Source organism: Rhincodon typus, chromosome 17 (assembly GCF_021869965.1).
Source record: "Rhincodon typus isolate 14 chromosome 17, sRhiTyp1.1, whole genome shotgun sequence".
NCBI classification, from domain to species: Eukaryota; Metazoa; Chordata; class Chondrichthyes; order Orectolobiformes; family Rhincodontidae; genus Rhincodon; species Rhincodon typus.
Window position 1 is genome coordinate 57,596,437 of NC_063348.1, and position 26,015 is coordinate 57,622,451.

The 26,015-nt window shown below is 43.6% G+C and overlaps 1 protein-coding gene across 1 annotated transcript in view; it reads left to right on the top strand.

Annotated features, from left to right (window-relative positions):
• The window catches only part of nadsyn1 (NAD synthetase 1), a 73,435-nt gene that overhangs the window by 11,620 nt on the left and 35,800 nt on the right, over window positions 1-26,015 (top strand). The window contains 9 exon segments of the mRNA XM_048606902.1: window positions 1,732-1,820; window positions 3,866-3,983; window positions 4,838-4,969; window positions 5,418-5,492; window positions 7,696-7,820; window positions 10,627-10,675; window positions 16,285-16,387; window positions 18,783-18,951; window positions 24,674-24,809. Of these exon segments, the coding sequence (XP_048462859.1) occupies window positions 1,732-1,820; window positions 3,866-3,983; window positions 4,838-4,969; window positions 5,418-5,492; window positions 7,696-7,820; window positions 10,627-10,675; window positions 16,285-16,387; window positions 18,783-18,951; window positions 24,674-24,809 (996 nt within the window).

The following is a 26,015-nucleotide window of genomic DNA, read 5'->3' on the forward strand; positions in this document are numbered from 1 at the left end:
CATGGCCAATCCGTCTAGCATGCACATCTCTGGAAACCCACGCAGACACGGAAAATGTGCAAACTCCACACAGACAGTCACCTGAGGGTGGAATCGAACCTGGGTCCCTGGCGATGTGAGGCAGCAGTGCTATCCACTGAGCCACCATGCCACCCATCTGGATGGGTACATGAATAGGAAGGGTTCAGAGGGATATGGGCCAAATACTGGCAAATGGGACTAGGTCAGATTGGGATGTCTGGTAAGCGCGGAGGAGCTGGAGCGAAGGGTTTGTTTCTGTGCTGTATGACTCTTTGATAGTGGTCGTGGGCTTGGAAGGTGCTCTGTAAGGAGCCTTGCTGCGTTGCTTCAGAGTTTCTCGAGGCTTTTTTACTGTAATTTGCTATGAATCAATTATCCAAATGGTGCATTCAACACAGAGCAGCTGGGATTTGAATAATAAAAACAGAATTTGCTGGAAAAGTTCAGCAGGTCTGGCAGCATCTGTGAAGAAAAATACTGTACATTTTGGAAAGGAATTTGAAGTTTGTTAAAGTGGGATGGGTAGACTAGAAACGATTTTGAATCTTTAGTGTTTAGTGGGGTCCCCTTTTCAGCTGGACCATTTTTGTTTTGTGGCTTGAGTTAATATTGGATGCATCAATGCAGTAGCCACCCCTATCCAATAAGCTGCTCATCAATCAAAATCATAGAATCCCTACAGTGCGGAAAGAGGCCATTTGGTCCCTTCGCATCTGCACCAACACTCCGAAGAGCATCCCACCCAGACCCAGGCCCCCACCCTATCCTCATAACCCTGTATTTCCTATCTCGCTTGCACACCCCTGAACACTATGGAGTATTTTGATAATCTTCAAACATAGAACACGACAGCACAGTACAGGCTCTTCGGCCTGCGATGTTGTGCCGACCTATTATCCTAATCTAAGATCAAACTACCCTGCGTACCCTACATTTTACTATCCTCCATGTGCCTATCCAAGAGTTGCTTAAAAGTCTCTAAAGTATCTGACTCCTCTACCACTGCCGGCAGCGCATTCCACACACCCCCCACTCTGTGTGTGAAGAACCTACCTCTGACATCTCCCCTATACCTTCCTCCAATCGCCTTAAAGTTATGCCCCTCGTAATAGTCATTTCCGCCCTGGGAAAAAGTCTCTGACTATACACTCTATCTATGCCTCTCATCATCTTGTACACTTAGATATGTGGCGACTTATAAACTTTCACTGTGAGTGCGTGTGACAATAAAACTAATTCAATTCAATTCAGTCTGGCCAATCCACCTAACCTGCACATCTTTGGACTGTGGGAGGAAACCGGAGCACCCGGAGGAAACCCATGCAGACACAGGGAGAATGTGCAAACTCCACACAGACAGTCGCCCGAAGGTGGGATCAAACTCGGCTGTGAAGAAACAGTGTGAACCACTGTGCTGTCCCTATGTACAAACATAATTTGTGAATGTGTGCTGAAATGTACGATGCTTTTATTTGCAATTACAACATCCTACCCCTGAGTTGCTCCAAGATATCAATGGTAATAGGAAGTGTCGATAAATTACATTTAAAACCACCATGTAAAACTTTGCTGCCTGTGAACAGGTTCAGCTCTGAAGCAATTCCTGTCCATAAGTGAATGTACTTTTTCCTGACAATTCAATTGTAAAGGAACAAATAAAATTGAATGCTCGTAGATGACAATAATGCCAGTGCATGGCTTTTGTTTCAGGATACTGTTCCATTTGGTGATGCTGTCATTGAGACGAAGGAGACCTGCCTGGGCAGTGAAATCTGTGAGGAGCTCTGGGTTCCCAACAGGTACAAACATTCATCCTGTTTCTTTCTGGATCTCATCAGCGTGGAGACCTTGTGGGATTTTGGAGCTATTTACCTGGGAGCCAAAGTAGATCAGTGAGCTCAGGGCAATGGGTGAAAGGGTATTGGTGTGAGTAATGACGCAGGTAGTAGAGTTTTGGATGACCTTAAATTTGTGGAGAGTAGGTTGTGGGAGGTCAGCCAGTAATTTGTTGCAAGAGTCAAGTCTAAAGATAAAAAAAGGCACGATAGGAGGCTTCAGTTATTGAAGAGCTGAGACAGTCAATTTTACAGAATCAGAAAAAACTAACTTTGAAATAGTCAAACAGAAATAACGTGCAGAGACCTTGACTTCTTATTACTGGAGTAAGTGACCTCCAGAGTTTGAGGACGTAGAGTTGTACACTGACAATCATTTAGCTTAAACATAACAAATCATCTGACATTTTGCAGTGTCGCCATTGCTCCTGCATTTATAAAATATCAGAGGATTGTAAAAGTTCAGATTAAGTATTTAATATTTATGATTTTTGCTTGTCACCATTGGTTGTTTTTAAAAGTATATTCTTCAAACAGTAAACTCTGATGACTTTGGAAGATGTTGCATGAGTGATCACTGTGTTGTTTCAGACTGCTTGCACTGTTGCTCATCCCTGGGGGAGATTTACTGCTACCATTCTCTTGGGGCAGGGATGGCCATGGCCTCGTGGTATTATCGCTAACTATTAATCCAGAGATCTAGATAACTTTTCTGGGATGGGTTTGAATGCCCCCATGGCAGATCGTAGAACAAAAATCTGAAATTAAAAGTCCAATGATGTCCACAAAACCAATATTGATTGTTGGAAAAGCTCTTCTGGTTCACTGATGTCCTGTGAGGAAGGAAACTGCTGTCCTTGCCTGGTCTGACCTTACATGAGATTCCAGACCCACAGCAGTGTGGGTGACTTTCAAATGCCCTCTCAGGAGTTGGGGGGCATTGAGGTGATGTATTGATGGATGGACAGTTAGGAATAAATCAGGAAGAAAGTTGGTGGCATTTCATTACTTTCAGCTGTTAATTATTCATTGGTATCATGATGGTCCCACTCCATCCTTAAGATGAATTACTTCTTTGAATATCAGTTTCTTTAGTATTTAAAAAAGAAATGACAACCTAAACTCCTGTTTGATTTTAAGGCCTGCTTTGTGTTTGTTCACATTAAGTCACTGAAGGGCGTTGGAAAGACTCTCTGTGATTTCTTGGGTTATTGTTTTGACATCAATAATGTGTACATCCTCAACTTTGCGTGACAGCTGTGATGTGCAACTATTGGTAAATGCCTTGCATTGAAATAATTGGAGATCGTTTTGAGCAAGTGCCAACATGATTAAAGAGTTATGACTGATTCAGCGTAAAATGCAGCACTTTTTTAGATACAGTGACCAACTGATATGGTGGGAGTCAGTTAGCTCAATTGGTTGGATGGCTGGTTTGCCATGCAGGGTGATGCCAGCAGCATGGGTTCGATTCCTGCACGAGCTGAAGTTAGGATGAAGGACTCCTGCTCAACCAACAAAACAAAGGAACTGCCGATGCTGGAAATAAGAAACAAAAACTGAAATTGCAGGAAAAGCTCACAGGTCTGGGAATATCTGTGGAGAGAAATCAGAGTTAATGTTTCAGGTCTGAGGAAGGTTCACTGGACCTGATGAACTTTTCCAATAATTTCTGTTTTTGTCTCCTTCTCGGCCTCTCCCCTTGCCTATGTACCCCCAGGTTAACCACCATCAGATATTGCTCTTCAGTGAGAGACAAGGGCAACTTTACCTTTAACAATAACAGTGAGCACATTACTAAATCCTGAGAATAGAGCATCTGATTAAGATTGTCATGTTTTTGTCGCAGTTCTGTGGTCTGTCAGTGAGTGTATGCTGTAGATGCTGCCTAAAACTGAACTCATTTGATGCATGTTTTCAAAACCTTGATTGTGTATATTGTGTTGAAATGTTTTTGTGTAAATGTTTCACGACAACATATAGACACCGTGCTCTTCTTATCTTCTCAGTCCCCACATTACCATGGCGATGGATGGGGTTGAGATATTTACCAATTCTTCGGGGAGCCATCACGTCCTTCGGAAAAATTACGTGAGGGTTGACCTTATAAAGTCAGCGACAGCAAAGGTATGAGTGTGAATGTGCTGGTGTCTCCAAACTGAAATAGAGTTTTCCACTTGGTTAAAGAACTGACAAAGACAAAGTTTGGAAGGATGAACTCACTGCCTTTTTTCTAAATTAAGCTCAGTAATCCAGTGGCTAGCCAGTTAGCTCACCGGGGAACTATGAATGTTTATCTGATGCAGGAATATTGTGCCTCCTGTTGGGAGTTAGAATATGGCCCTGTCAGTGTCTGTTTCTAGGATTTCATGCATGAAAAGCATTGGGGTGGGCAAGGCAATGGTGGAGTGGAAATTTGACTAATCAGTAATCCAGAGGCTCAGGCTTAACCCTCTGGGGATGTGGTTTCAAATCCTAACACAGCAGGTATTGGAATTCAAACTCCGTAATTCTGGAATTGGACATTGTCCTCATTAATGGTGACCATGAAGCTCCCATAACAGCCTTTGTCTTTAAATGTGCTATAGGCAAGAGAATCTGGTCTAGAATTGTTCTAGACTGCAAGTCCACAAAAATGTGATTGACACGTAAGTGCCCTTTGAAATGGCCCAGCAACCCACTCAGTTCAAGGGCAATGAGGCTTGGGCAACAAATGTGGGTATTGCCGGCACGTTCTCATTTTTTTAAGTGCTCAATGAAGCATCATTAATTGAGATCAGAAATACATGGAAGAGCACAAAATGATAATTGAAATCAGTATTGAGGAATTTTTGCCTTTTTCTGCTCCTGTGTTGGAGCTCTGTGCTAAGGAAATTTGTAAAACTTGCACCAAAACCTTTTGTCATCAACCTCATCCTTCACAGTGTATAACTGTGCAAAGATAGTTCATTCCGCACATTTCTTCTCTTCTATCTGAGCAGAATGGTGGTATTTATCTCCTTGCCAACCAGAAAGGCTGTGATGGTGATCGCCTGTATTATGATGGCTGTGCAATGATTGCTGTCAATGGACATCTTGTGGCTCAAGGATCCCAGTTTTCCTTGGACGATGTGGTAAGACCTGAACGATGTAGGGCCTGTGAACGTGGATTCACTTTGCTTTTTGAGTTGCTGTGGGGAGGTGATGACCTAATATTATTACTGCTGGGCTGATAATCCAGAAACCTGGGTAATGTTCTGGTGACCTGGGTTCAAATTCTACCATGGAGAATGGTGAAATTTGAATTCGATGACATTCTGGAATTAAGAGTCTAACGGTGACCATGAATTCATTGTTGATTTTTGGAAAATCTCATCTGGTTCACTCATGTCCTTTAGGGAAAGAAGCTGCCATCCTTATTTACATGTGACTGCAGACCCACAGCAATGTGGCTGACTCTTAACTGACCTCTTGTGAATATAAAAGAAAGTTTAAAGTTAAAAAGAAAATTTCAAGGTGGCCTGTGCAGAATTGTTTAGTATTATTGCAGGGATTCATCCTCGTCTTTTTTACTGTGTTTAGGAAGTTATAACAACCACTCAGGATTTGGAAGATGTAAGAAGCTACGATGCAATCAGGATATCTGCAAGATTAATGGTTGGTACATGAGCTTTCCTGTGCGTTGAATTGTGAGTTTCTGTCTGTATCCAGTATTATGACTGCCATGCGAGGGATGTGCTGGTAATCAACCCCCACTACTCCAAATGTTTCCCCATCAGTGTAAATGTTCCAATTCAATCAGATCAGTCAATCAGAGGCTAGGAAACCTGCAGCGAGTAACTCCCCTCCTGGCTCCCCAAAGCCTGTCCATCATCTACAAGGCACAATTCGGGAGCGCGATGGAAAACTCTCCACTTGTCTAGATAAGTACGGCCCCAACAACACTCAAGAAGCTTGACTCCATCCAGGACAAGGCAGCCCGCTTGATTGGCACCACATCCACAAACATCCACTCCCTCCACCACTGTCTCTCAGTAGCAGCAGTGTGTACCATCTACAAGATATACTGCAGAAATTCAACAAAGATCCTTAACACCTTCCAAACCCACAACCACTTCCATCTAGAAGGACAAGGGAATGCCACCAACTACGTTCCCCTCTAAACCACTATCCGTCTATCTTAGAAATATATCGCTGTTCATTCACTGTCACTGGGTCAGAATCTTGGAATTCCCTCCCTAATGGCATTGTGAGTCAACCTACAGCACATGGACTGCAGTGATTCAAGAACGCAGCTCACCCCCACCTTCTCGAGGGCAGTAAATGCTGGCCCATCCATGTCCCACGGGATAATTTGCAAAGAAAATTATCCTTTTGAACTGCCATCCTGAAAAAAAGAAAGACTGTCACTGGATTTCTTTAATGAAGTCCGAATAATCAATTTGTTATAAAACAAAACTCACTCTTAAGAACAAGTGGCAAAATTAGTCGTTGCCTAAACTGTAATCTGCAATGACAAGTTTATCCTCTTTCAGTCTCAAAGTGGGAACACGCACGCGCACACGCGCACAATCTCACCCTCGCGCGCTCTCACACCCTCGCGCGCTCTCACACCCTCGCGCGCTCTCACACCCTCGCGCGCTCTCACACCCTCGCGCGCTCTCACACCCTCGCGCGCTCTCTCTCTCTCTCACACACACTCAGCGCGCATACGCACACACACACACAACAAAACACAACAGAAATTATATATTTTTAAATGGGGCAAAGGAAAAACACCCTTAACTGGTTAACGGTTTGAAAAGCATAAGTTTACCATTTAAAAGTAAAGCTCACTATTTCAGATGTTGGAAATCTGAATCAAATGCTGGAGAAACTCAGCAGGTCTGGCAGCATCTGTAGAGAGAGAATAGAGTTAACATTGCAAGTCTGGCCTGACTGGATTAAGGGTCACTTGACTGTGTCCCAGTAATCCTACGCCCAAACTCCATGGATCATTGACTATCTCGCTGTGTTCTGGTTTTCCCTCACCCCCTTTCACGTTTGGCTGAGAATCTATTGTTTGGTTTGTGATTCCTATCAAATTGTGTGCAATGAGTCTGTGGGCATTAGGACTTTGTTGAAAACTAGCCAAGCTCGACACATGTAGAACCTTCTAAGGTACCTGGTTGGAATCTAAGGTGAAAGAGAAGACTGATTCAGCTGCCACATCATCTAACAACAATCTGCATTTTTATGGTGCCCTCAACATAGTTAAAACATTCCAGGCACATCATAGGACCATTATTAAATATGATATGACTGTAAGCTACAGAAGGAAATGTCAATATAGATGGCCAAAATCTTGGTCACAGGGCTAGGCTTTGAGTTTCATCATGAAGCAATAGAGAGGGCTCTGGGAGTGGATAGCTTCAGGAAGCAAGGTTTGAGTTTGCCATCTTGGTACCCAATCTAAGTGGACAGTTGGCATTTTAAAACCCAGAAGACAGTCAAACAAAAACGTTTTAAGAAGTAGCCTTTATTCCTTTCCTGATTTTCCTCTGAGAGAATTACTATCGGACTGTTGATATCGAGGCACACTTCTGAATCTCTTAATCCCAACCAATTGAGGAATAGCTTTGTCCTTAGGAGTTCAGTTTGGAATTTTCTTAACAGTCTTGTGATGTTATTTTCTTTTGGGATTAGCTGTAAAGATACCGTTTTCAATTAAAAGTTGCGACAATAAGCTAATAGCCAAACTTAATTACATGACTCACTGACTCCTCTCTCCCAAAAGCCTCAGGATTGCCACTTGTTCTTTTACTTGTGCATGTTTCAAATGTCAGAATTGAATCTGTTTTGCGCATAAAATCCCAACCAGGCAACTGAAGTACAGCTCTATCCTCGGGTGAAAGTCGACTTTGCACTTTCGTCAGTTGGTGATGTCTATATGCCCTCCATTGAACCCATTCAGATCCGGTACCATACACCTGAGGAAGAAATCAGGTAGGTTTGAGCCCTCAAACTGTTCACTCGTTCCTACAGAGACCACATTGTAACCTGTATGTTATATTGTGTGTCTAGCACGGTCCTCAGTCAGAGCATCCAGGTCACATCTATGATACAAAAATAGTATGTTTGCCAAGAAACATAAGGAAGATGCAGATGGGAATACAGAAGGAAAGTACTGTGGATGCTGGAATTCTGAAATAAAAACGGGAAGTGCTGGTGAGATAAAACACGTCTGGCAGCATCTGTGGAGAGAGAAACTGAGTTAATGTTTCAAATCACATTGGTTATCCTGCTCCTGTAGTGCCCATTGGTGCCAAAGGTCTCTATCGTGCTGGTGGACACCCCATTCTCCATCTTAAAGGACACCCCAGTACAGATGTGGCCACGGAAGAGGGGCAGATGGTTGGGTACTATCGCACCCTCCACACCTGCTGCCCAGACCCTCTGCCGAGCATTATAGCCAGGAGCAGGCCCAGGAAGAGACCCTGTGATCTGTCTGCACCACCCCCACCCCCTCCACACAGTGCGTCCAGGATTGAGATTCTGAAGTGCAATCAAAATTTAATAGCAGAATGGGGACTGCAAATAAATACAGAAAGCTGTTTCTTCCAGGCCCCATAAACTGTCTGCGGTAACCTGGCACCTGGGGAGCCTCTATCACCTTTGATTACATGGGGCTGCTGCGTACAACACTCTCCAGCCCATATCCCTTATGGAAAGAGGAAGGACCCTCTAATAGGGGGTCCACCATCGAGACATATCCGAATAGCAGATAAAGTGGAGAATGTTACAGCAGCAGCCCATACAGGAAATTCTCTAAGCCATTTTGAAGGGAATAGAGGGAAGTCCTTTTTAGATGGTTTAAACTGTGCGACAGTGGCTTCTTCTAGACATTTCTTAGTCAACCTGGCGTCTCTGGAGCAGGTGTGACTTGAACCCAGACCTCCTGGCTCAGAGGTACCACTGAACCACAAGAGTCCCTGAGGAGTTTCTTCTATACTGCAAAATGTTAATTGTATCACTGTTTATAAACAGGTGGAGGGTATTGATTGATGAAGAGAGAGATGATGACATTGTGATGTTTTGTGCATCAGTTTTGTATTACTTTTCATGTGGTGGTGATGTTACTGCACCAGACATCGAGAACTGCGAAGCAGGACTCCTGAGCCAGAGCTCGTCCACTTTGTCCATTTTCTTTCTTCTTTCCTCGTCCTGTGCTTTTGCTTCCCTTCCTTTGGCAGCATCGGTGATGTTCAAGGTGAAGCTAATGCGGACTTAGATCCTCCAGAGTCTGGAGGCAAGGCCCTGGTGTGGACTGGAGACCAGTGCAGGCTCGTTTTCTCCACCTTCTCTGTTTGGAAGGACTATAATTCTGAACTTCTTTATTTCTTTATTTTTCTGATTTATTCCTATAAATTTGTCTCTCGGTACCTTTGTACCTAAGACGTGCTCATGGAAGCACATGTGACAGTAAAGCTGATTCTAATTCTAAGAACTGTATCCATGAGTTCAAATCCCACCCTGGCAGCTGGGCTGTTAAAATTCAATAAGTTATATAATGACAAAAAATATGATTGACAATGTGATCGATTCTCTGAAATGCTCTCCAGAGCCAATCAGTTCAATGCAATAATTAAAAGAAAAATACACTCTACACCATTATTTGTTCAAAGCCCTCTTTTCTGCCGTTGTCATTCATTTCACCGGGACGCTTGTCCTAACCCATTCCGATTGGTGCCAGTACCCCATGAAGTGAATTCTCTGTTTCCTATTGTTCAGCCACGCATTTAACCTTCTAATCTCTCTATCCCTATGCCAGTCGGTTCAAGACTTGGGTAGCAGTCCTGAGATTATTCGCTTTCGGGTTTTGTTTTAAAATTCAAACCCTCAAACTCTCACAGCAGAATATCAATCCTAATTCTTGTTTGTTCCTATGTGGACCATGACAACTGGATCTGACCCCTGCCATTTGAAGTTCTTTGCCAGCCATGAGGGTACCCTGGCACTGACTGAGCAGCACAGTGTTTGGAACTTTCAGTTGTAACTGCAGAGAAACAGTATCTATTTACCTGACCATATTGTTCCCCATCACTTGGGTAAATTGAATGGTTTCCTCCGCCTAGTTTGTGATGGAACTTTGTAGTACGTTTCCCTGTTATTTGGAAACTTGGGTTCCAAAGTGGGCAGGATCTTGTATGTCTTCACACTTGACTCGTATTTCTATATTGCATGTTAAGAAGAGGATAAATAGTTTTAGTTTGATTTTTGTGTTCTGTGAATGGTACTGTGAGTGAAACATGTCTATACGCTTTTAAATCCAGCATTCAAAACAAAAGTCCTTTTGCTGAATAACTCCTTGCTTTAGAAAACAAGGGTAAATGAGACAGAAATTTGGTATTGGTAAATTAATTAGAGCTGTCTTTGGTTCAGCAGGTCAGGACGAGGAATCAGTTTGTGCATAATATAATTAGTGCTTTGTTTTTCCTTTTGTGAGTAATAAACTTCATTCATTTGTTAAAAGTACATTGGCAGCCTCGTGTGAACATGATCAGTGACTGACCACAGTAAACAAGTTATAGGAACAAAATTGACATATCAAGCCAAGTCTCATGCTGGGATCTGATTTATCCAGTATCACCATCAGCTGGGATCATTACATGTGATGGTAATTTTGCCTGAGTGCTGGAAATATGCATTTGAATACTTACAAACACAATTTTGCCCAAGTACAGGATAAAGTTCTGCTGGGAAATTGTATGACTTGATGTTACTCATTGCGTCCTCTTCATATTTTACTTAGTCTTGGACCGGCCTGTTGGTTGTGGGATTATCTGCGACGTAGTTCACAGGTAAGTCAGTGAGATGTACAACCATATTGCAAGCTTAGTTTTAGAAAACCTTACACCTTCCATACATAATTTACATGATGTTTTGTTAAAACTATCTGTTTTTCCAAGTGGGATGCCTTCATTGATTGAAGAATGGTTCTTTGCTACGTCATGCACACTAAACAATTGTTACCTAACACATTCGGGATGTGGGCATCCCTGGTAAGTCCAGCATTTATTGTCCCTCCCTGTAATTGCCCTTGAACTGAGTGATAGAGGGCAATTGATGGTTAACCCCTTGAAGTCACAAGTAGGCCAGACTCAGCAAGGATGTCACATTTCCTTCCTAACCGATATCAGTGAAACAAATTAGTTTTTAGGAGATTCAAAGGTAGTTTGCTGATCAACATTATATAGAAGCATCTTATTGTAGAATTATGAATTTGATTTAAACACCACTAGCTGTGAGGTTGTAGACATGCTCACCACTGACAATACTGATACACGAACACTAACTAGCCACCGAGAGACATGACCAATTCTCACTGGTCTCACTACACACAGCCAACGAGGGACCTGCATTTGACTGGGACAACACATCCATAACCACACGAGCCAAACAGAGACACGCCACGGAATTCCTGGAGGCCTGGTACTCCAACTGGAACTCCATCAGCAAACACATTGAATTAGACCCTGTGTACAAAACACTGAGAAACAGAACCGGAAGTAATACCGACCACCCCATCAAACCGAGACATATAAATAACAAGTGGGACAGAACACCAACACTTCAGCGGAGGCGCACTGACGATGTTACCGAGCAGGGTGACGAAACGTTTGCAACCAAACACACCAGCTCGACGAGCAAGTCTACAACCTCATCCACAACCCGAGCTACAAACCTTCTCAAAAACTTTAAACACCACTAGCTGTCACAGTGGGACTTGAAGCCATGTCCCCAGACTGAGAGGCTGGATATTTGGATGACTAGCACTATCTACCAGCTGTGGCTTGCACTGTGCAGTGGCTTGAGAGACTTATCTGTTCAGTTGTCTAGTATGGTGTAGGCACACAGCACACTGTCCTGGGCTTCTCCACACAATGGGTCGAACCACATTGTTGCTTTTCTTCTACTGAGATAGGATGGAAAATAACCAATTGAACTAATGCAAGACAATGCTGCTTCACGACACCAGAGACTCTGATTCGATTCCACCCTCGGGTGACCCTTCTGTGTAGAATTTCCACATTCTCCCCGTGTCTGCATGGGTTTCCTCTGGGTGCTGCAGTTTGCTCCCACAGTCCAAAGGGTAGGTGGACTGGTGACGCTAATTACCCCATAGTGTCTAGGGATGAGCAGGCTCGATGGATTGGCCATGGGAAATGCAGGGTTACGGGGATAAGGTTGGGGGATGTGTCTGGATGGGATGCTGTCTTTGTAAGGGTGGGAACAGCGTTCACTCGATGTGCTGAATGGCCTGAATCCACACTATAGGGATTCTATGATTTCTATATTTCCATGATTCTCCTGACTCTGTGCAGAGCAGTTTTACTGGAACCTGGAATGACATTTAGTGACTGGGTGGAATATTAATGCTTTCCCATGAAGGCACTGAGAAGGAAAGGCAGAACCTTTTGAATTTATATAGCACCTTATGTGCCCGCAGGAGTACTTCTCAGCCAGTGAAGTTGGGGGAGATAAAGACATATTGGCTATGTCACTGCACTAGCAATCCAACATCCCAGGCTAATGGTCTAGAGACATGGGTTCAAATCTCTCCTTGGCAAATGGAGAAATTTTAATTCAGTTAACCAAATCCGGAACTAAAAGCCTCTTACACTAATGGCAGCCATGAAATTAACATGGATTGTTCTAAAAACCAATTGGCGGGGAGATAGTAGTGTAGTGGTAATGCTGCTGGACTCGTAATCTAGAGAACTCCCAGGCTGATGTTTGGGGGTGTAGGTTTGAACCCTATAATGGTAGATGGTGACATTTGAATTCAGTAGAATTCTGGAATTAAACGTTAGCCTCATTCCTATCTCGAAATCACTGTTGATTGTCATAAAAATCCATCTGGTTCACTAATGCCCTTTTAGGGAAGAAAACTGCCATCCTTACTTGGTCTGGCCTGCATGTGACTCCAGACTCACACTTATATTATTTACTCTTAACTGCTCTCTGAAATGGTCGAGCAAGCCGCTTGGTCCAAGGGCCCCTAATGCTGGCCTTGCCCAGTGATGTCCACATCTCGTCCCAGAGTAGAACAAGTAGATTTTGACGTTTAGTTTGAGGTGACGTGAGAAATGTGTTGTGGCAGCCATTTTGCACAGAGCACGTTTCTGTGTCCTGTGGTAATGGCCAGATGTTCTGTGTTAGTGATGTTGTTTCAGGGACAAACCTAGAGCAGAACACTGGGGATAAGTCCCCTATTCTTCAAAGTGAGGCCGTGGGAGCTTCTGTATTGACTTGAGAGTGCAGGTAGAGGCTTGGTTTAAAGCCTCATCCAGAAGAGAACATTTCAAACATTGCAGTATTCCCTCAGCACTGCACTGGGGTATCTGCTGAGATTCAGTATTCAAACCGACAGCCTTCTCATTTGATGTGAGAGTCTACCCGTGGAACCAAGTCTGACGTTGGAGGAGTTTTACTTTTATATACATTTAAGGAAGCGTTCTCTGACTGGTTTGTGATTGTAAACAAATGATGATAATCTATCCAAAGCTTTTACCCTTGAACAAGCATGAAGGGGAATGTAATGGGCCAGTGAAGAACTGGGGACTTGTTAATTTGATAAACAGTTTCCCCGTATGGGTAGTTATTCAGCCTGAGAGCAGGCTGGCATTTGGTTCTAGGCCTTTGATGATTGTTTTTAGCTGATACCCAAGAGCTATGTGGGAGTGGCCCGGCATGATTCAACCTTCCTGGATAGTGTCCTGAGATACATCTGAGACAGGGGGATCAGGAATTGGCTTCAACGTCCCTTTAGCCGATGATCGCATGCAATGCAACATCTATATGTGGTACTACAGCACCACCTGTTGAGTTGTGCCTTACTGTACTCGACTGTATTGATTTAATTCTCGGAAGGGGGTTTGTACATCTGCATGCGTAATATTAGCGCCATTGATGCATTTAGGTGTTTTGGCTGTCACTGTTGTTTTCCATTGGTTAACAGTGTAGAGGAAGAAATATTCACATTGATTAACAAACCAGTTTAATGATACTGTGGCCCTAACTACCTTTACGCCAGTCGTGAATGTGGTCATTCCACCACAGCTAAAGTGGCTCATGCTCTCTCGTGTCTTGTCCGACAAGGGGTGAGGAGACAAAAACAGAAATTCCTGGAGAAACTCTGCAGGTCCGGCAGCATCTGTAAAGAGAAAGCAGAGTCACTGTTTTGGGTCGAGTGTGATGTGACCCACCGTGAATATCCTGCTCAATATCAACTCATACAAACAGGGAACAAGAGTAGGCCGTTCGGCCCCTCAAGCCTGCTCTGCCGTGGTGATCATAGCTGATCTAATTGTTATCCTGTACTCTACATTCCTGCAGATACCCCAATAAACCTATATCCTCAAGTAAGAATTCAAAAGACTCTCAACTCTCAGAGAGACCTCGGGGTTCAGGCACACAATGCTTTGAAGTTTATGTCACATGTACACAGGGTGGTTAAAAAGGCGTTTAGCATGCTTGCCTTCATTGCTCAGACCTTTGAGTACAGGAATTGGGAAGTCTCATTGAGGTTGTTCAGGATGTTGGTAAGATCTCTTCTGAATACTGTGTCCAGTTCTGGTCACCCTGTTATAGGAAGGATATTATTAAGCTGAAGAGGGTTCAGAAGAGATTTACCAGAACGTTGCTGGGAATCTAAGGTTTGACTTATAAGGAATGGCTGGATAGACTGAGACTTTATTCACTGAAGCGTAGGAGTTTGAGGGGTAACCTTTGTAGAGGTTTAAAAAATCATGAGGGGTATAGATAAGTGAATAGCAGGTGTCTTTTCCCTAGGGCAGGGAATTTCAAGACTAGGGGCCATATTTTTAAGGTGAGAGAGAAAGATTTAAAAATGACATGAGGGACAGTATTTTTTAAACAGTGGTTTGTGTGTGGAATGAACTCCTAGAGGAAGTGGTGGATGCGGGTACAGTTATAACATTTAAAAGATATTTAGGTAAACAGATGAATAAGAAATATTTGGACCAGTTTGATCATTGTAGCAAAGTTCCAGTTCACCAGAGTTTTGGGTCAGCTTGGAAAATTCTGGAATTGTCATAACAATTATAAGTCTTTTGATCTCCTAAGACAACTGACCGGAATAGCAAACCGAGGATGTGTGTGTGAGAGGGTGTCATTCTGACCATTAGCACTCAGGCAGTTGCCTGCTGTGGAGAGATGGAGTTTGTGTGGGATGTATTATATGATCTTCAGGTGGTTAAGGGTGGGGTTTGTTGATGATGTTGTGATTTTAATTTCTGTACTTTTCCCCATTCCTCTCCTACTTTTGTTCTGTCAGATTTCATCCTTATTCCAGATGTTCTTCATTGGACAACATGAAAAATTCTTCTGTCAGCCATTGGTCTGAACATAGTACCCAGGATGAATCTGTAATTAAAGTAGCCCCTGCTTTCCATGGCCAGTGTAATGTAGACACCTTTTTTTTTAAGAAAATAAAATCCATGTATACGCTAGCTGTAAGCAGTTACCTTTTCTCACTGAAGAGGGGCTCTGACTTCCAGTGAGATTCAATCCTGTGTTGTGAAGATACACAGTTGAAAACCTTGCCATTTCTCCACCCACTCGATCCAATTGTCTTTGCAGAATAAGCTTTGCTTGAAAAAAGACACCCATTTGTTCCAGTCGTTTTGCTGATAGTCATCAGGCTGATTTGCAAGAATACAAATTTAAGAGAAAAACCAACTTGTTTACCACATTTGAAGGAGAGTGCTGTTTGGGTGGTGAGTGAACTCTGTTGGAGGCGTTGCCACTGAGAATGCAGCAGTTAAGAATGGTTGACAGTTAACAACCAGGATTTTTTTCAATCCTAAAGAAGGAAGCTTGATGAATTCAATAGTCTTGATAATCGCCCTGAGAACTGTTTGCTGTTTTGTTGAGTTGAAACAGTGCAATGCGTGTACATGTTTTTTTCTATCTGCAAAGACCAGGGCTCTGTGTGTATATATAGCTTCCAGCCCCTGCAAGGGTACCACACTGAGAGCCAGACTGAAATTCTGAACTGACTAATGAGAAGCTTTGACAAAAATTTGCTCAGCAATACTCAATTTTTGTACCAGAAGGTGACCATTTGTGCCTGATTTGATTGCGTTTACCAGATGAAAGTTGCCTGTGTTACTGGGGGTGGAGTGGCTGGAAGTAATGAAGCTCCTTTCCCTAAACATAGCAAGAACTTCCAACTAACATGAGTCAGTAGCTGCTGGCTAATTGAACTTGCATAACCAAAACAAATTTATCTCAGTGGAAACAGATGCGTTTCCAACCTTACACTGAGTCTGGTGTGAGTGGTTATTCAAGAGTAATGTGTGTGTGGAAGTGTGATTGTAATTTAAGTTGAGTAGATTCCTGTTTGCTATTCCTGTTGTGTGATGTGTCACTTTTTTGTCTGTAGGCTGGATTTCTTCTACCTCTTAGTGGTGGCATTGATAGCTCAGCTACAGCCTGTATTGTCTATTCCATGTGTCATCAGGTGTGCCTTGCTGCAAGTAATGGAAGTAAGTTGCTATAAAGTTACCCATCGATTATCATAACCCATCTGGTTCACTAATTCCCTTTAGGGAAGGAAATCTACCATCCTTACCCAGTCTGGCTTACAGTAATTTCAGACCCAAATAATATGGTTGACTCTTGACTTCCCTGTGGGCAACTGGGGATGGACAATGAATTGTCTTCCACAACTGAGAATTCCTCAGCACCTTTGTCAACAGGGCTCTCAACCGGGTCTGACCCATCTCCACACTTCTGCCCTCACCCCCTCTCTTCCCTCCCGCAACAGAGATAGGATTCCCCTCGTCCTTATCTACCACTCCGCCAATGTCCACATCCAGAAGATCATCAGATGCCACTTCTGTCATCTCCTGCAAGGTGCCACCGCCAGACACATACTTCCCTCCCCTCTCTTGTCTGCCTTCTGTAGGGACTGTTCCCTCTGGGACACCCTGGTTCACTCTTCCTTCATTCCCCCCGAACCTCATGGCACCTTCCCCTGCAACCGCCAAAGGTGTAACACCTGCCCATTTACCTCCTCCCTTCCCACTATCCAAGAGCCCAAAGATACCTTCCAGGTGAAGCAACACTTCACCTGCACTTCCCAGAATCTAGTCTACTGCATTCGCTGCTCACAATGTGGTCTCCTCTACATTGGGGAAAACGAAGCATAGACTGGGTGACCGCTTCGCAGAACATCTACGCTCTGCTCGCAAAAAAGACCCTGAGCTACCAGTTGCCTGCCACTTTAACACACCACCCCGTTCCCTGGCCAACATCTCTGTCTCTGGTTTTCTGCAGTGTTCCAGTGAAGCTCAACACAAGCTGGAAGAACAGTACCTCATTTTCCGCCTGGGGACCCTGCAGCCCTCTACGTTGTATAATTTTAGGGCCTAAACGCTACCATGTCCCAGTCCCCTAACCCACACATCAGGCCTTGTATTAAAATGTCTTCCATTACAAACTACCTATTGTTAGCCACTAACAGTCCCCATTAACAGCTATTCACCCTCCTAGCCAGATCGTTATCCATTCCATTGTCTGTCCGACTGTTCTTCTCTCTCTTTGGGCTCTATCCCCACCTATTGTTTACTCCTTACCCCCTCCCCCTCCCTGTCTGCTGCATATAAACCAACATTTCCCCAGCTACCATCCATCCTGAGGAAGGGCCACCGGACCCGAACGTTAACTCTGATTTCTCTTCACAGATGCTGCCAGACTTGCTGAGCTTTTCCAGCAACTTCTGTTTGTGTTTCTGATTTACAGCATCCACAGTTCTTTCCATTTTTTACGGACAATAAATGTTGGCCTAGATAGTGACACTGTCATCCCACGAATAATAAAATAAGTATGACCATCTGAATTAGGAACAGGAGTAGGCCGTTTGACCCATTAAGCCTGCTCCAATATTTAGTAATGCCCACCATCTAAAGGGCACAGTCAGGACTTGCCTGGATGAGTGCAGCTCCAACGCTCAAAGTTGACAGCTTAAGGAACAAAGCAGGCCACTTGATTGGCACCACACCATGGCTGTTCTGTTTGTGTTCCAAATTCCACATTCCCGTCCATCCCCACTAAACTTGAATCCTTGTTGGACAAGAGAGTTGGTTCACATCCGTAATTAAAATATTCAATGACCCTCCCCAAGCACCCCCCCCCCCCCCCCCCTCCACCAACTGTCTTGCGAAGCAGAGGGTGCCAATGTCTTTCAGCTCGCGGAAAGAAAAACATTCCCTTCATCCGTACTAAAAGGGTGACTCCTAATTTTTAAACCCATGTTCTCGAATCCCTCCTTAAGCAGCTTGAACCACTGTAGTTGCTGGCACATTGTGAAATGGCATTTTTAATATTCAGGTCTGTGTACCCTTTTTTTTTTGAGGCTCTGGCTTTCATGCTGTGTGAGGTCCCAAGCAATAAAACAAACCAGCCAACTTGGCACCAATGACAGTATCCTCGCTTTGAGAGAGGAGGAAAGAATGTTTATGAGCTGTGCAGGCTGTTCTCTACACGTCTGAGCGGCCGAGTATTGGCGGAGGCTTACCAGTAGGAGGTGATGTAAACCAAGGCTGGAGAATACGGTGCGAAAGAGGAAATTAAATAGAATCACAATTGTTCAGCGTAGAAGAAGACCATTCGGCCCATATCCACAATCCTTATCCAGTCACACACTAATTGACTTTTTTTTGAACCATACTTCACCCAATACAGTTTGTTTTTTTTGAAAGTAGAAAAAGTTAGATTTTTGCACTCTGTGAAGTTTGTCTTAATTTAGCTGTAAATTGATGAGGAATGCTTTCAAAAAAGGTTAAACAACTTTCAGCAGTTTGCTGGGATGACGTTACTCGCAATGTGCTCTGATAGGTTGTATGGTAAAATGTTGAAGTTTTCGTTTCATCTGTTCAGATCAGCAGGTGATTGAAGATGCCCGGAGGATAGTGAATGATCCTCAGTATGTCCCCAAGGACCCACGGGAATTTTGTAACCGTATCTTTATCACCTGCTACATGGCAAGTGAGAACTCTTCACGAGACACTTGCAATCGAGCCAAAGAGTTGGCAGAGCAAATAGGCAGGTAAGGCATTAGTGGAAGCAGGAAGTTGGTTTGTGTTGTCATGGCATTTTATGCACTGGTTCAATCTTCTCTCTGGAGCTTTCAAATTTATGCAGTGATTTCCAAGACTTCAAAAAAGGACGGCACAGTGGTTAGCACTGCTGCCTCACAGCACCAGGGACCCGGGTTCAATTCCACCCTCGGGTGACTGTCTGTGTGGAGTTTGCACGTTCTCCCTGTGTCTGCATGGATTTCCTCCGGGTGCTCCGGTTTCCTTCCCACAGTCCAAAGATTGGCCATGCTAAACTGCCCATAGTGCCCAAGGATATGCAGGCTGGGTGGATTAGCCATGGGAAATGCAGGGTTGCAGGGATGGGGTAGTGAGGTGGGTCTGGGTGGGATGCTCTTTGGAGGGTTGATGTGGACTCGGGCTGAATGGCCCCCATCCACGCTTTAGGGATTCTATGATTAAACCTTCTTCTTAACAATATTCTCCTTGAGGCTGTACTTGATGAGATTACAGACCTCATAACCCTTGTGGTTTACAATAGTTTTTTGGGGGCAAAATTGCAATCCCATTTTAATTCCTCTTACTATTATTTTCATGAACTGTTCAAAAGTTACTCCTGTGTGACTTTTCTGACCCATTGTCTTGATTAGTGAATGATTGAATTTGACCTATGAGGAATGATTAAATAGCCTGGATCTCTAACCTTTGGAGTTTAGAAGATTGAGAGGTGGTCACATTCAAAGATATTCGTTTTCTTCAGCAATCAACAGGGTAAATACAGGAAGGATGTTTTTCCCCTTGGGTGGATGAGGGGACACAGTCTCAGAATATGGAGAAACGTATTCTGAAATAAAAGGAAGAAGAAGTCGGTGAATCTTTGGGAATCTGTCTCCTCGTGGTCTGTGGAGGATCAGCCATTGAATGTGTTGGAGATGGTGATCGATAGATTTATATAGATTTAAAAATATCAAGGGGTACAGTGATCATAATTTCATGGGTTTTAAGATAGTTATGGAAAAAGAAAAGACTGGTCCTCGGGTGAAAGTGCTAAATTGGGGGAACTGCACTGTGGAGGAACTGGAGAAATTGCACTGAGAGCAGCTGCTCGAAGGTAAATCCACATCTGGCATAACAAGGTGTAGAGCTGGATGAACACAGCAGGCCAAGCAGCATCAGAGGAGCAGGAGCAGGAGCAGGAGGAGGAGGAGGATAGCAAAACCTGTCCATCTTCTCTCCCACCTATCCACCACTCCCACCTCACTGACCAATCCCCACAACTCCCTACCTGCACTCCCCTATTACCATCCCACCTGCCTTTCCCAGCCCCACCCCTCCTCTGTCTCTTTATTTCTCAGCTCCCTTCCCCCTCCCCATTTCTGAAGAAGGCTCCCGACCCGAAATGTCAACTTTCCTGCTCCTCTGATGCTGCCTGGCCTGCTGTGTTCCTCCAGCTCCACACTGTGTTATCTCTGGCATGTGGGAGTCTCTTTAAAGGCTAGTTGATCAAAATTCACGTTCAGCATGTTCCTGTGAGGATTAAAGATAAGGATGGCAAAATTCAGGAACCTTCGATGTCAAGAGATATTGAAAGTTTTTTCAAAAAGGAAAAGGAAGCTTATATAGGATTTAGGAAACTGATATTGGATAAGGCCTTTAGGAGTATAAAGGAAACACAAAAAAAACTTAAAGAAATTTAGTGGGCTAGAAGGGGCCATGAAATGTTCTTTGCAAGTACGATTAAGGAGAATCCCAAGGCAATTTATATGTATATAAGAAGGAAGAGGGTAAGTAGGGAAAGGGTAGGTCCACTCCAGGACACAAAGGAATTTCAGTGGAGCCAAAGTTGCTGGTTGAGGTCTTTAATGAGTACATTGCATCAGTACTCACCAAGGAAAAGGATGTGGATAATGGTAAGATTAGAGAAGGGTTTATTGATACTGTAAAGCATGTCAATACCAAGAAGGAGGTCATGTTGGGTGTCCTGAAAAACATTGAGGTAAATAAGGCCCCAAGGCCTGATGGCATCTATCCCAAGATTTTGCGGGAGGCAAGGAAAAAGATTGCTGGAGCCTTGACTGGGATCTTTGTATCTGCTTTAGTCACAGGTGACGTTCCAGAAGGCTGGAGAATAGCCAATGTTGTTCCTTTGTTTAAGAAGCAGAACAGGGATAATCCTGGGAATTATAGACTGGTGAGCCTTAAATCAGTAGTAAGGAAATTATTGGAGAAGATTCTTGGGGCAGAATTTACTTGCATTTCGAGAAGAGTGGACTTATTATGGATAGTCAGCATGGCTTTATGTGGGAGAGGTGTTGTTTTTCTTTTGAAGAAGTGACAATTGACGAGCGTAAGGCAGAAGATGTTGACTGCATGGACTTTACTAAAGCATTTGACAAGATCCCTAATTGTAGGCTGGTCCAAAACCTCAACCTATATCCATAGTAAATTGGCAAGTTGGATACAAAAATGGCTCAGCCATTAAAGACACAGTAGTTGGAGAGGGGTGTTTTTCTAATTGTAGGTTGGCGACTAGTGGTGTTCCTCTGTTTGTAATATACATAAATAATTTGAATCGAAGTGTAAGTGGTCTGATTAATAACTTTGCAGATGACACCAAAAGTGGTGGAGGTGTGGATAGTGAAGAGAGTTGTCAAAGGGCACAGCAGGATATAGATCAACTGGAAAGTTGGGCAGAGAAATGGCAGAATTTAATCTGGACAAGTGAGAGTTGATGTATGTTGGGAGGTCAAATGCAAGAGGAAATTATACAGTAAACGGCAGGACCCTTAATAGCACTGATACATACTTGGGTTGCAAGTCTGTAGCTCCCTGACTGTGGTAACACAAATGGATAAGGCAGCAAGGAAGGTGTATAGCATGGTTGCCTTCATTGTTTAGGGCATTGTATATAAAAATTGGCCGGTTATGTTGCAGCTGTATAAGACTTTAGTCAAGCCACATTTGGAGTACTGTGCACAATTCTGATTGCCACACTGTAGGAAGGATGCAGAGGCTTTGGAGAGGGTGCAAAAGAGGTTTCCCAGGATATTTTCTGAAGAAGGGTGTGAACCCGAAATGTCAACTTTCCTGCTCCTCTGATGCTGCTTGGCCTGCTGTGTTCATCCAGCTCTACACCTTGTTATCTCTGTTTTCCCAGGATATTGCCTGGATAGGAGTGTATTAGGTGTAAGGAAAGATTAGACAAACTTTGATTGTTTTCGCGAGAGTGTTGGAGGTGGAGGGATAACCTGATAGAAGCTCACTAAATTATGAGACACATGGATGCGGTGGATAGTCGAAGTCTCTTTCCCCAGGGTGGAAATGTCAAATAATTGGGGGCATAGGTTTAAGGTGAGGGGGGAAATTTTTAAGGGAGATGTGCAAGGCAAGTTTTTGTTTAGAGGGTGGTAGGTGCCTGGAATGTGCTGCCAGGGGAGTTGGTAGAAGCAGATATGATAGCAACATTTAAGAGGCATTTAGACGGACGCATGAATAGGCAGGGAAGAGGGGGATATGGACCATGTACAGGCAGATGGGATTAGTTTACAATGGCATCATGGTTAGCACAGACATGGTGGGCTGAAGGGCCTGTTCCTGTGCTGTTCAATGTTCTAACTGAAGGTAATTCAGGAAACTGGTGTTGAAGTTGTTTAATAAACTAATATCCAGGTGTTAACAAGACTTTTCAGAGATTTACCACAATTTAGCACTAACACCAGCTTCCACTGTTCCCTTCTCGATTCTTTTTTCTGTCCAGAGAATAACGCGCCTTGAGGAAAATCTCAGCCTTTCCTCTTCCTCCTTCGAATCAATAAGAGAGTCTTCTACCAGCCCCCTGTTTTTGGAGTCTCCAATCCCTGCCAGCATCCCACTGAGGAAGAACTCCTTTTTTTCTCCTGTAAATAAACCAAATCATCAAATTAACAAGTCACCCGAAAATAAATGCCGCCCATCAGGAGCAGCATAATAATAACCAAGCAATCAAATTCAAAAACCAAAGAGAGGGGTGCTAAATAGAAATGATATTTGAGGGGGAGGTGATGCACTCCAGCTCCGATGTACCTACCTTTTCCTGAAAGACCTCAAGGGATTCCGCGCGTTCCCTGTCCTAGGACACCGGGCACGGATGTAACCGCAGAAGAGACTCAGGCAGTTGGGAATTACAGCCCTCTTTATGGACCCCTGCCTGGATGTCAGCTTTTGTCAGGCCCACAAGGTGTCCTCTGATATTTAAAAAAGCCCACCACCAAATTAACAGGACACCCAACTCTGGCCCTGATGGTACCCTTCTAGAAAGCAGCACTTGAATAGAAATTCTAACCTCAATTAAAGATGGAGCTGTTTTAGTTGACCCTCCAAGGAACCTACATTGTTAACGACCAAATAGAACATCAGCCTTGATCTAAAATAAACCAAAGAACTGTGGATGTTGGAAATCAGTAAAGAAACTCAGAGTTGTAAGGAAGGGTCACTCAAAACGTTAACGCCACAGATGCTGCCAGGCCTCCTGAGTTTCTCCAGCAATTTCTGTTTTTGTATCAGCCATGATCTCTTTGAATGACGGAGTGGGCTTGAAGAGCTGAACGTCTAACTCCTTCTCTTGGTTCTTACGTTCTGAAAATAAAGACTGTGGCTTACCTTTGCCTCAGCACTGAGGTCAGTGTGCTGACTTTTTCTCCCTGTTAAATCTGTTGAGTCTGCTTCATGAGAAGTACAGTTCACCAGCTTTAAAGTTTTTAGAACAAGTTTTGAAGACTTTTACTGTCACGAACAAATATCAGCATTGATAAGCGTTACTTGGAATGCAGTGAATAAATTAAATGACTGGGGGGAAAAGATACTCTTATTAGTTTCTTGACGTTACTGAGAACTCCACATCACTTCAGTAGGAATTTAGCACTGGATCCTCCTTCAGTGTTTCCATGGGCTCTCTTCTCCCAGATACTTCGGGGAAAGTTATCCAGAGTCCTCGTATTTTCTAACCGACCTGTTCAGGACTGTTACGACACACCTTTGGAGCAGGTGGGAGCCGAACCCAGGCCTCCTGGTTTAGAGGTAGGGGCACTACTGCTGCATCCCTGGAGCCCCAGTTTCAGCCAGGGTCCTTTTCTGCATGTCCCTTCACTCAAGTATCCTGACATAACTAAATTGAGTGTTTTTTAAGCTCCCAACAATAAGACCATAAGAAATAGGAACAGGAATGGGCTTTTCACCGTGCGAGCCTTCTCCACCATTCAAAAGGGTCATGGCTGATTCGACTTTCCTCACTTCCACTTTCCTGCCTCTTCCCCACAACCCTTGATTCCTTGAATGATCAAGAATCCATCTATCTCAGGCTTAAATGTATTCAAGGACTCTGCCCCCATAGCTCTCTGTGGCAAGGAGTTCCAAAGACACTCAACTCTCTGAGAGAAGAAATTCCTCCTCATGTCAGTCTTAAATTGGTGTCCCTTTATTCTGATGCTGTGCCCTCTGGTCCCAGACTTTCCCATGGGATGGGAAACATCCTCTCATCATTTAACCCATCAAGCACCTTAAGAATCCAATAAGTTTCAATGAGATAAGTGAGGGTAGGTGCGAATGTGGGAGTAAGTGGATCATGAGAGAGGAACTTTACTGTACATGCCTCATGAAGATTGCTTTGGGGTCTTTGCAATAGCTGCCACTGCCTCTGATGTTGCTAAGACAAGAGAGTAACCGCTGTTAATCTTAATAGTTTCTATTTTTTTCCAGCTATCACATAAACTTGAACATTGATCCGGCAGTGAAAGCTGTGATGGGAATATTCCGCCTAGTAACTGGTAAATCTCCACAGTTTGCAGCTCATGGTGGCAGCAGAAGAGAAAACCTGGCCCTACAGAATTTACAGGTACGTAGGCAGAACATCCGCTACATCTTGTGACCTGCAAGATATACATGCCGGGTGAATATTCTGTAATTTATGCAAAAGGTGTAGTTATGTAGCATGAAGAATTATAGTGATCCTATACACTGCTCCACTTAGACTCAGTATAACATGTGAAGTAATAAGGGAAAATTCTGAAAATGCTCAGCAGGTCAGGCAGGATTTGGTGGAGACAAAAACAGAGCTAACCTCGTGACCGTTTCTGTCTGGTGACAATTCCGGCAACTGCTCTGTCCAGGATTAAAAAAAAACTAGTCATGAACACAGCCCTGTCCATCATGCAAACCTGTCTCATCCATTGACTTCATCGACACTTCCTGCTGCAATGGGAAAGTAACCTACATTATTAAAGACCCCTCTCACCCCGGTTATAATGACTTCCACTCTTTTCCGTCAAGCAGAAGGTATAAAAGTTTGAAGACACATATGAATACATTCAGGAACAGCTCCTTCCCTGCTGTAATCGGACTTTTGAATGAACTTCTTTAATGTTAATGTTAATCTCTCTCTGCACCTTCTCAGCAGCTGTAACACTGTCCTGCACTCTGTTCTGTTACTGTGATGCACTTGTGTAGTGTGATCTGCCTGTAAAGCACATAAGACAATGTTTTTCACTGTACTTTGGTACACATGACAATGATAAATCAAATCAACTCATTCTTTGACCTGAAGCGTCAACTCTCATTACTTCTCTGCAGGTATTCTCAGCTATTTCATTTTTATTTCAAATTTCCAGTATCATCAGTCTTGCTTTCTAATATGTGTATTTATTGACATCCAGTTTAAGTAGAACTCGAGTTCCCCCTTCCCCTGGTCCCCAGTTGTTACTTTCCCCCGCTGTTGTTTTACACGAAAATGTACAATTTTAAAGTGACCGAGCAGCTGACCTGCCAGAGTTAGCAAACACTTTGTACTGTTATTCTCACTCTCGTGAATGGTTGGAACTGCTGACGTACCCACAAGGCAGCATTGCATTCAGTATTCAAGTCAGCCTATTTTAGAAATTGACAATAACACAGGATATTTGGAAGAATATCGGGAAAGTAGGACCAATCTGAAACGAGGAATTAAGAGGGCTAAAAGGCATCATGAAATATCTTGAGCAAACAGGGTTAAGGAAAATCCCAAAGCCTTTTATTCATACATAAGGAGCAAGAGGGTAACTAGAGA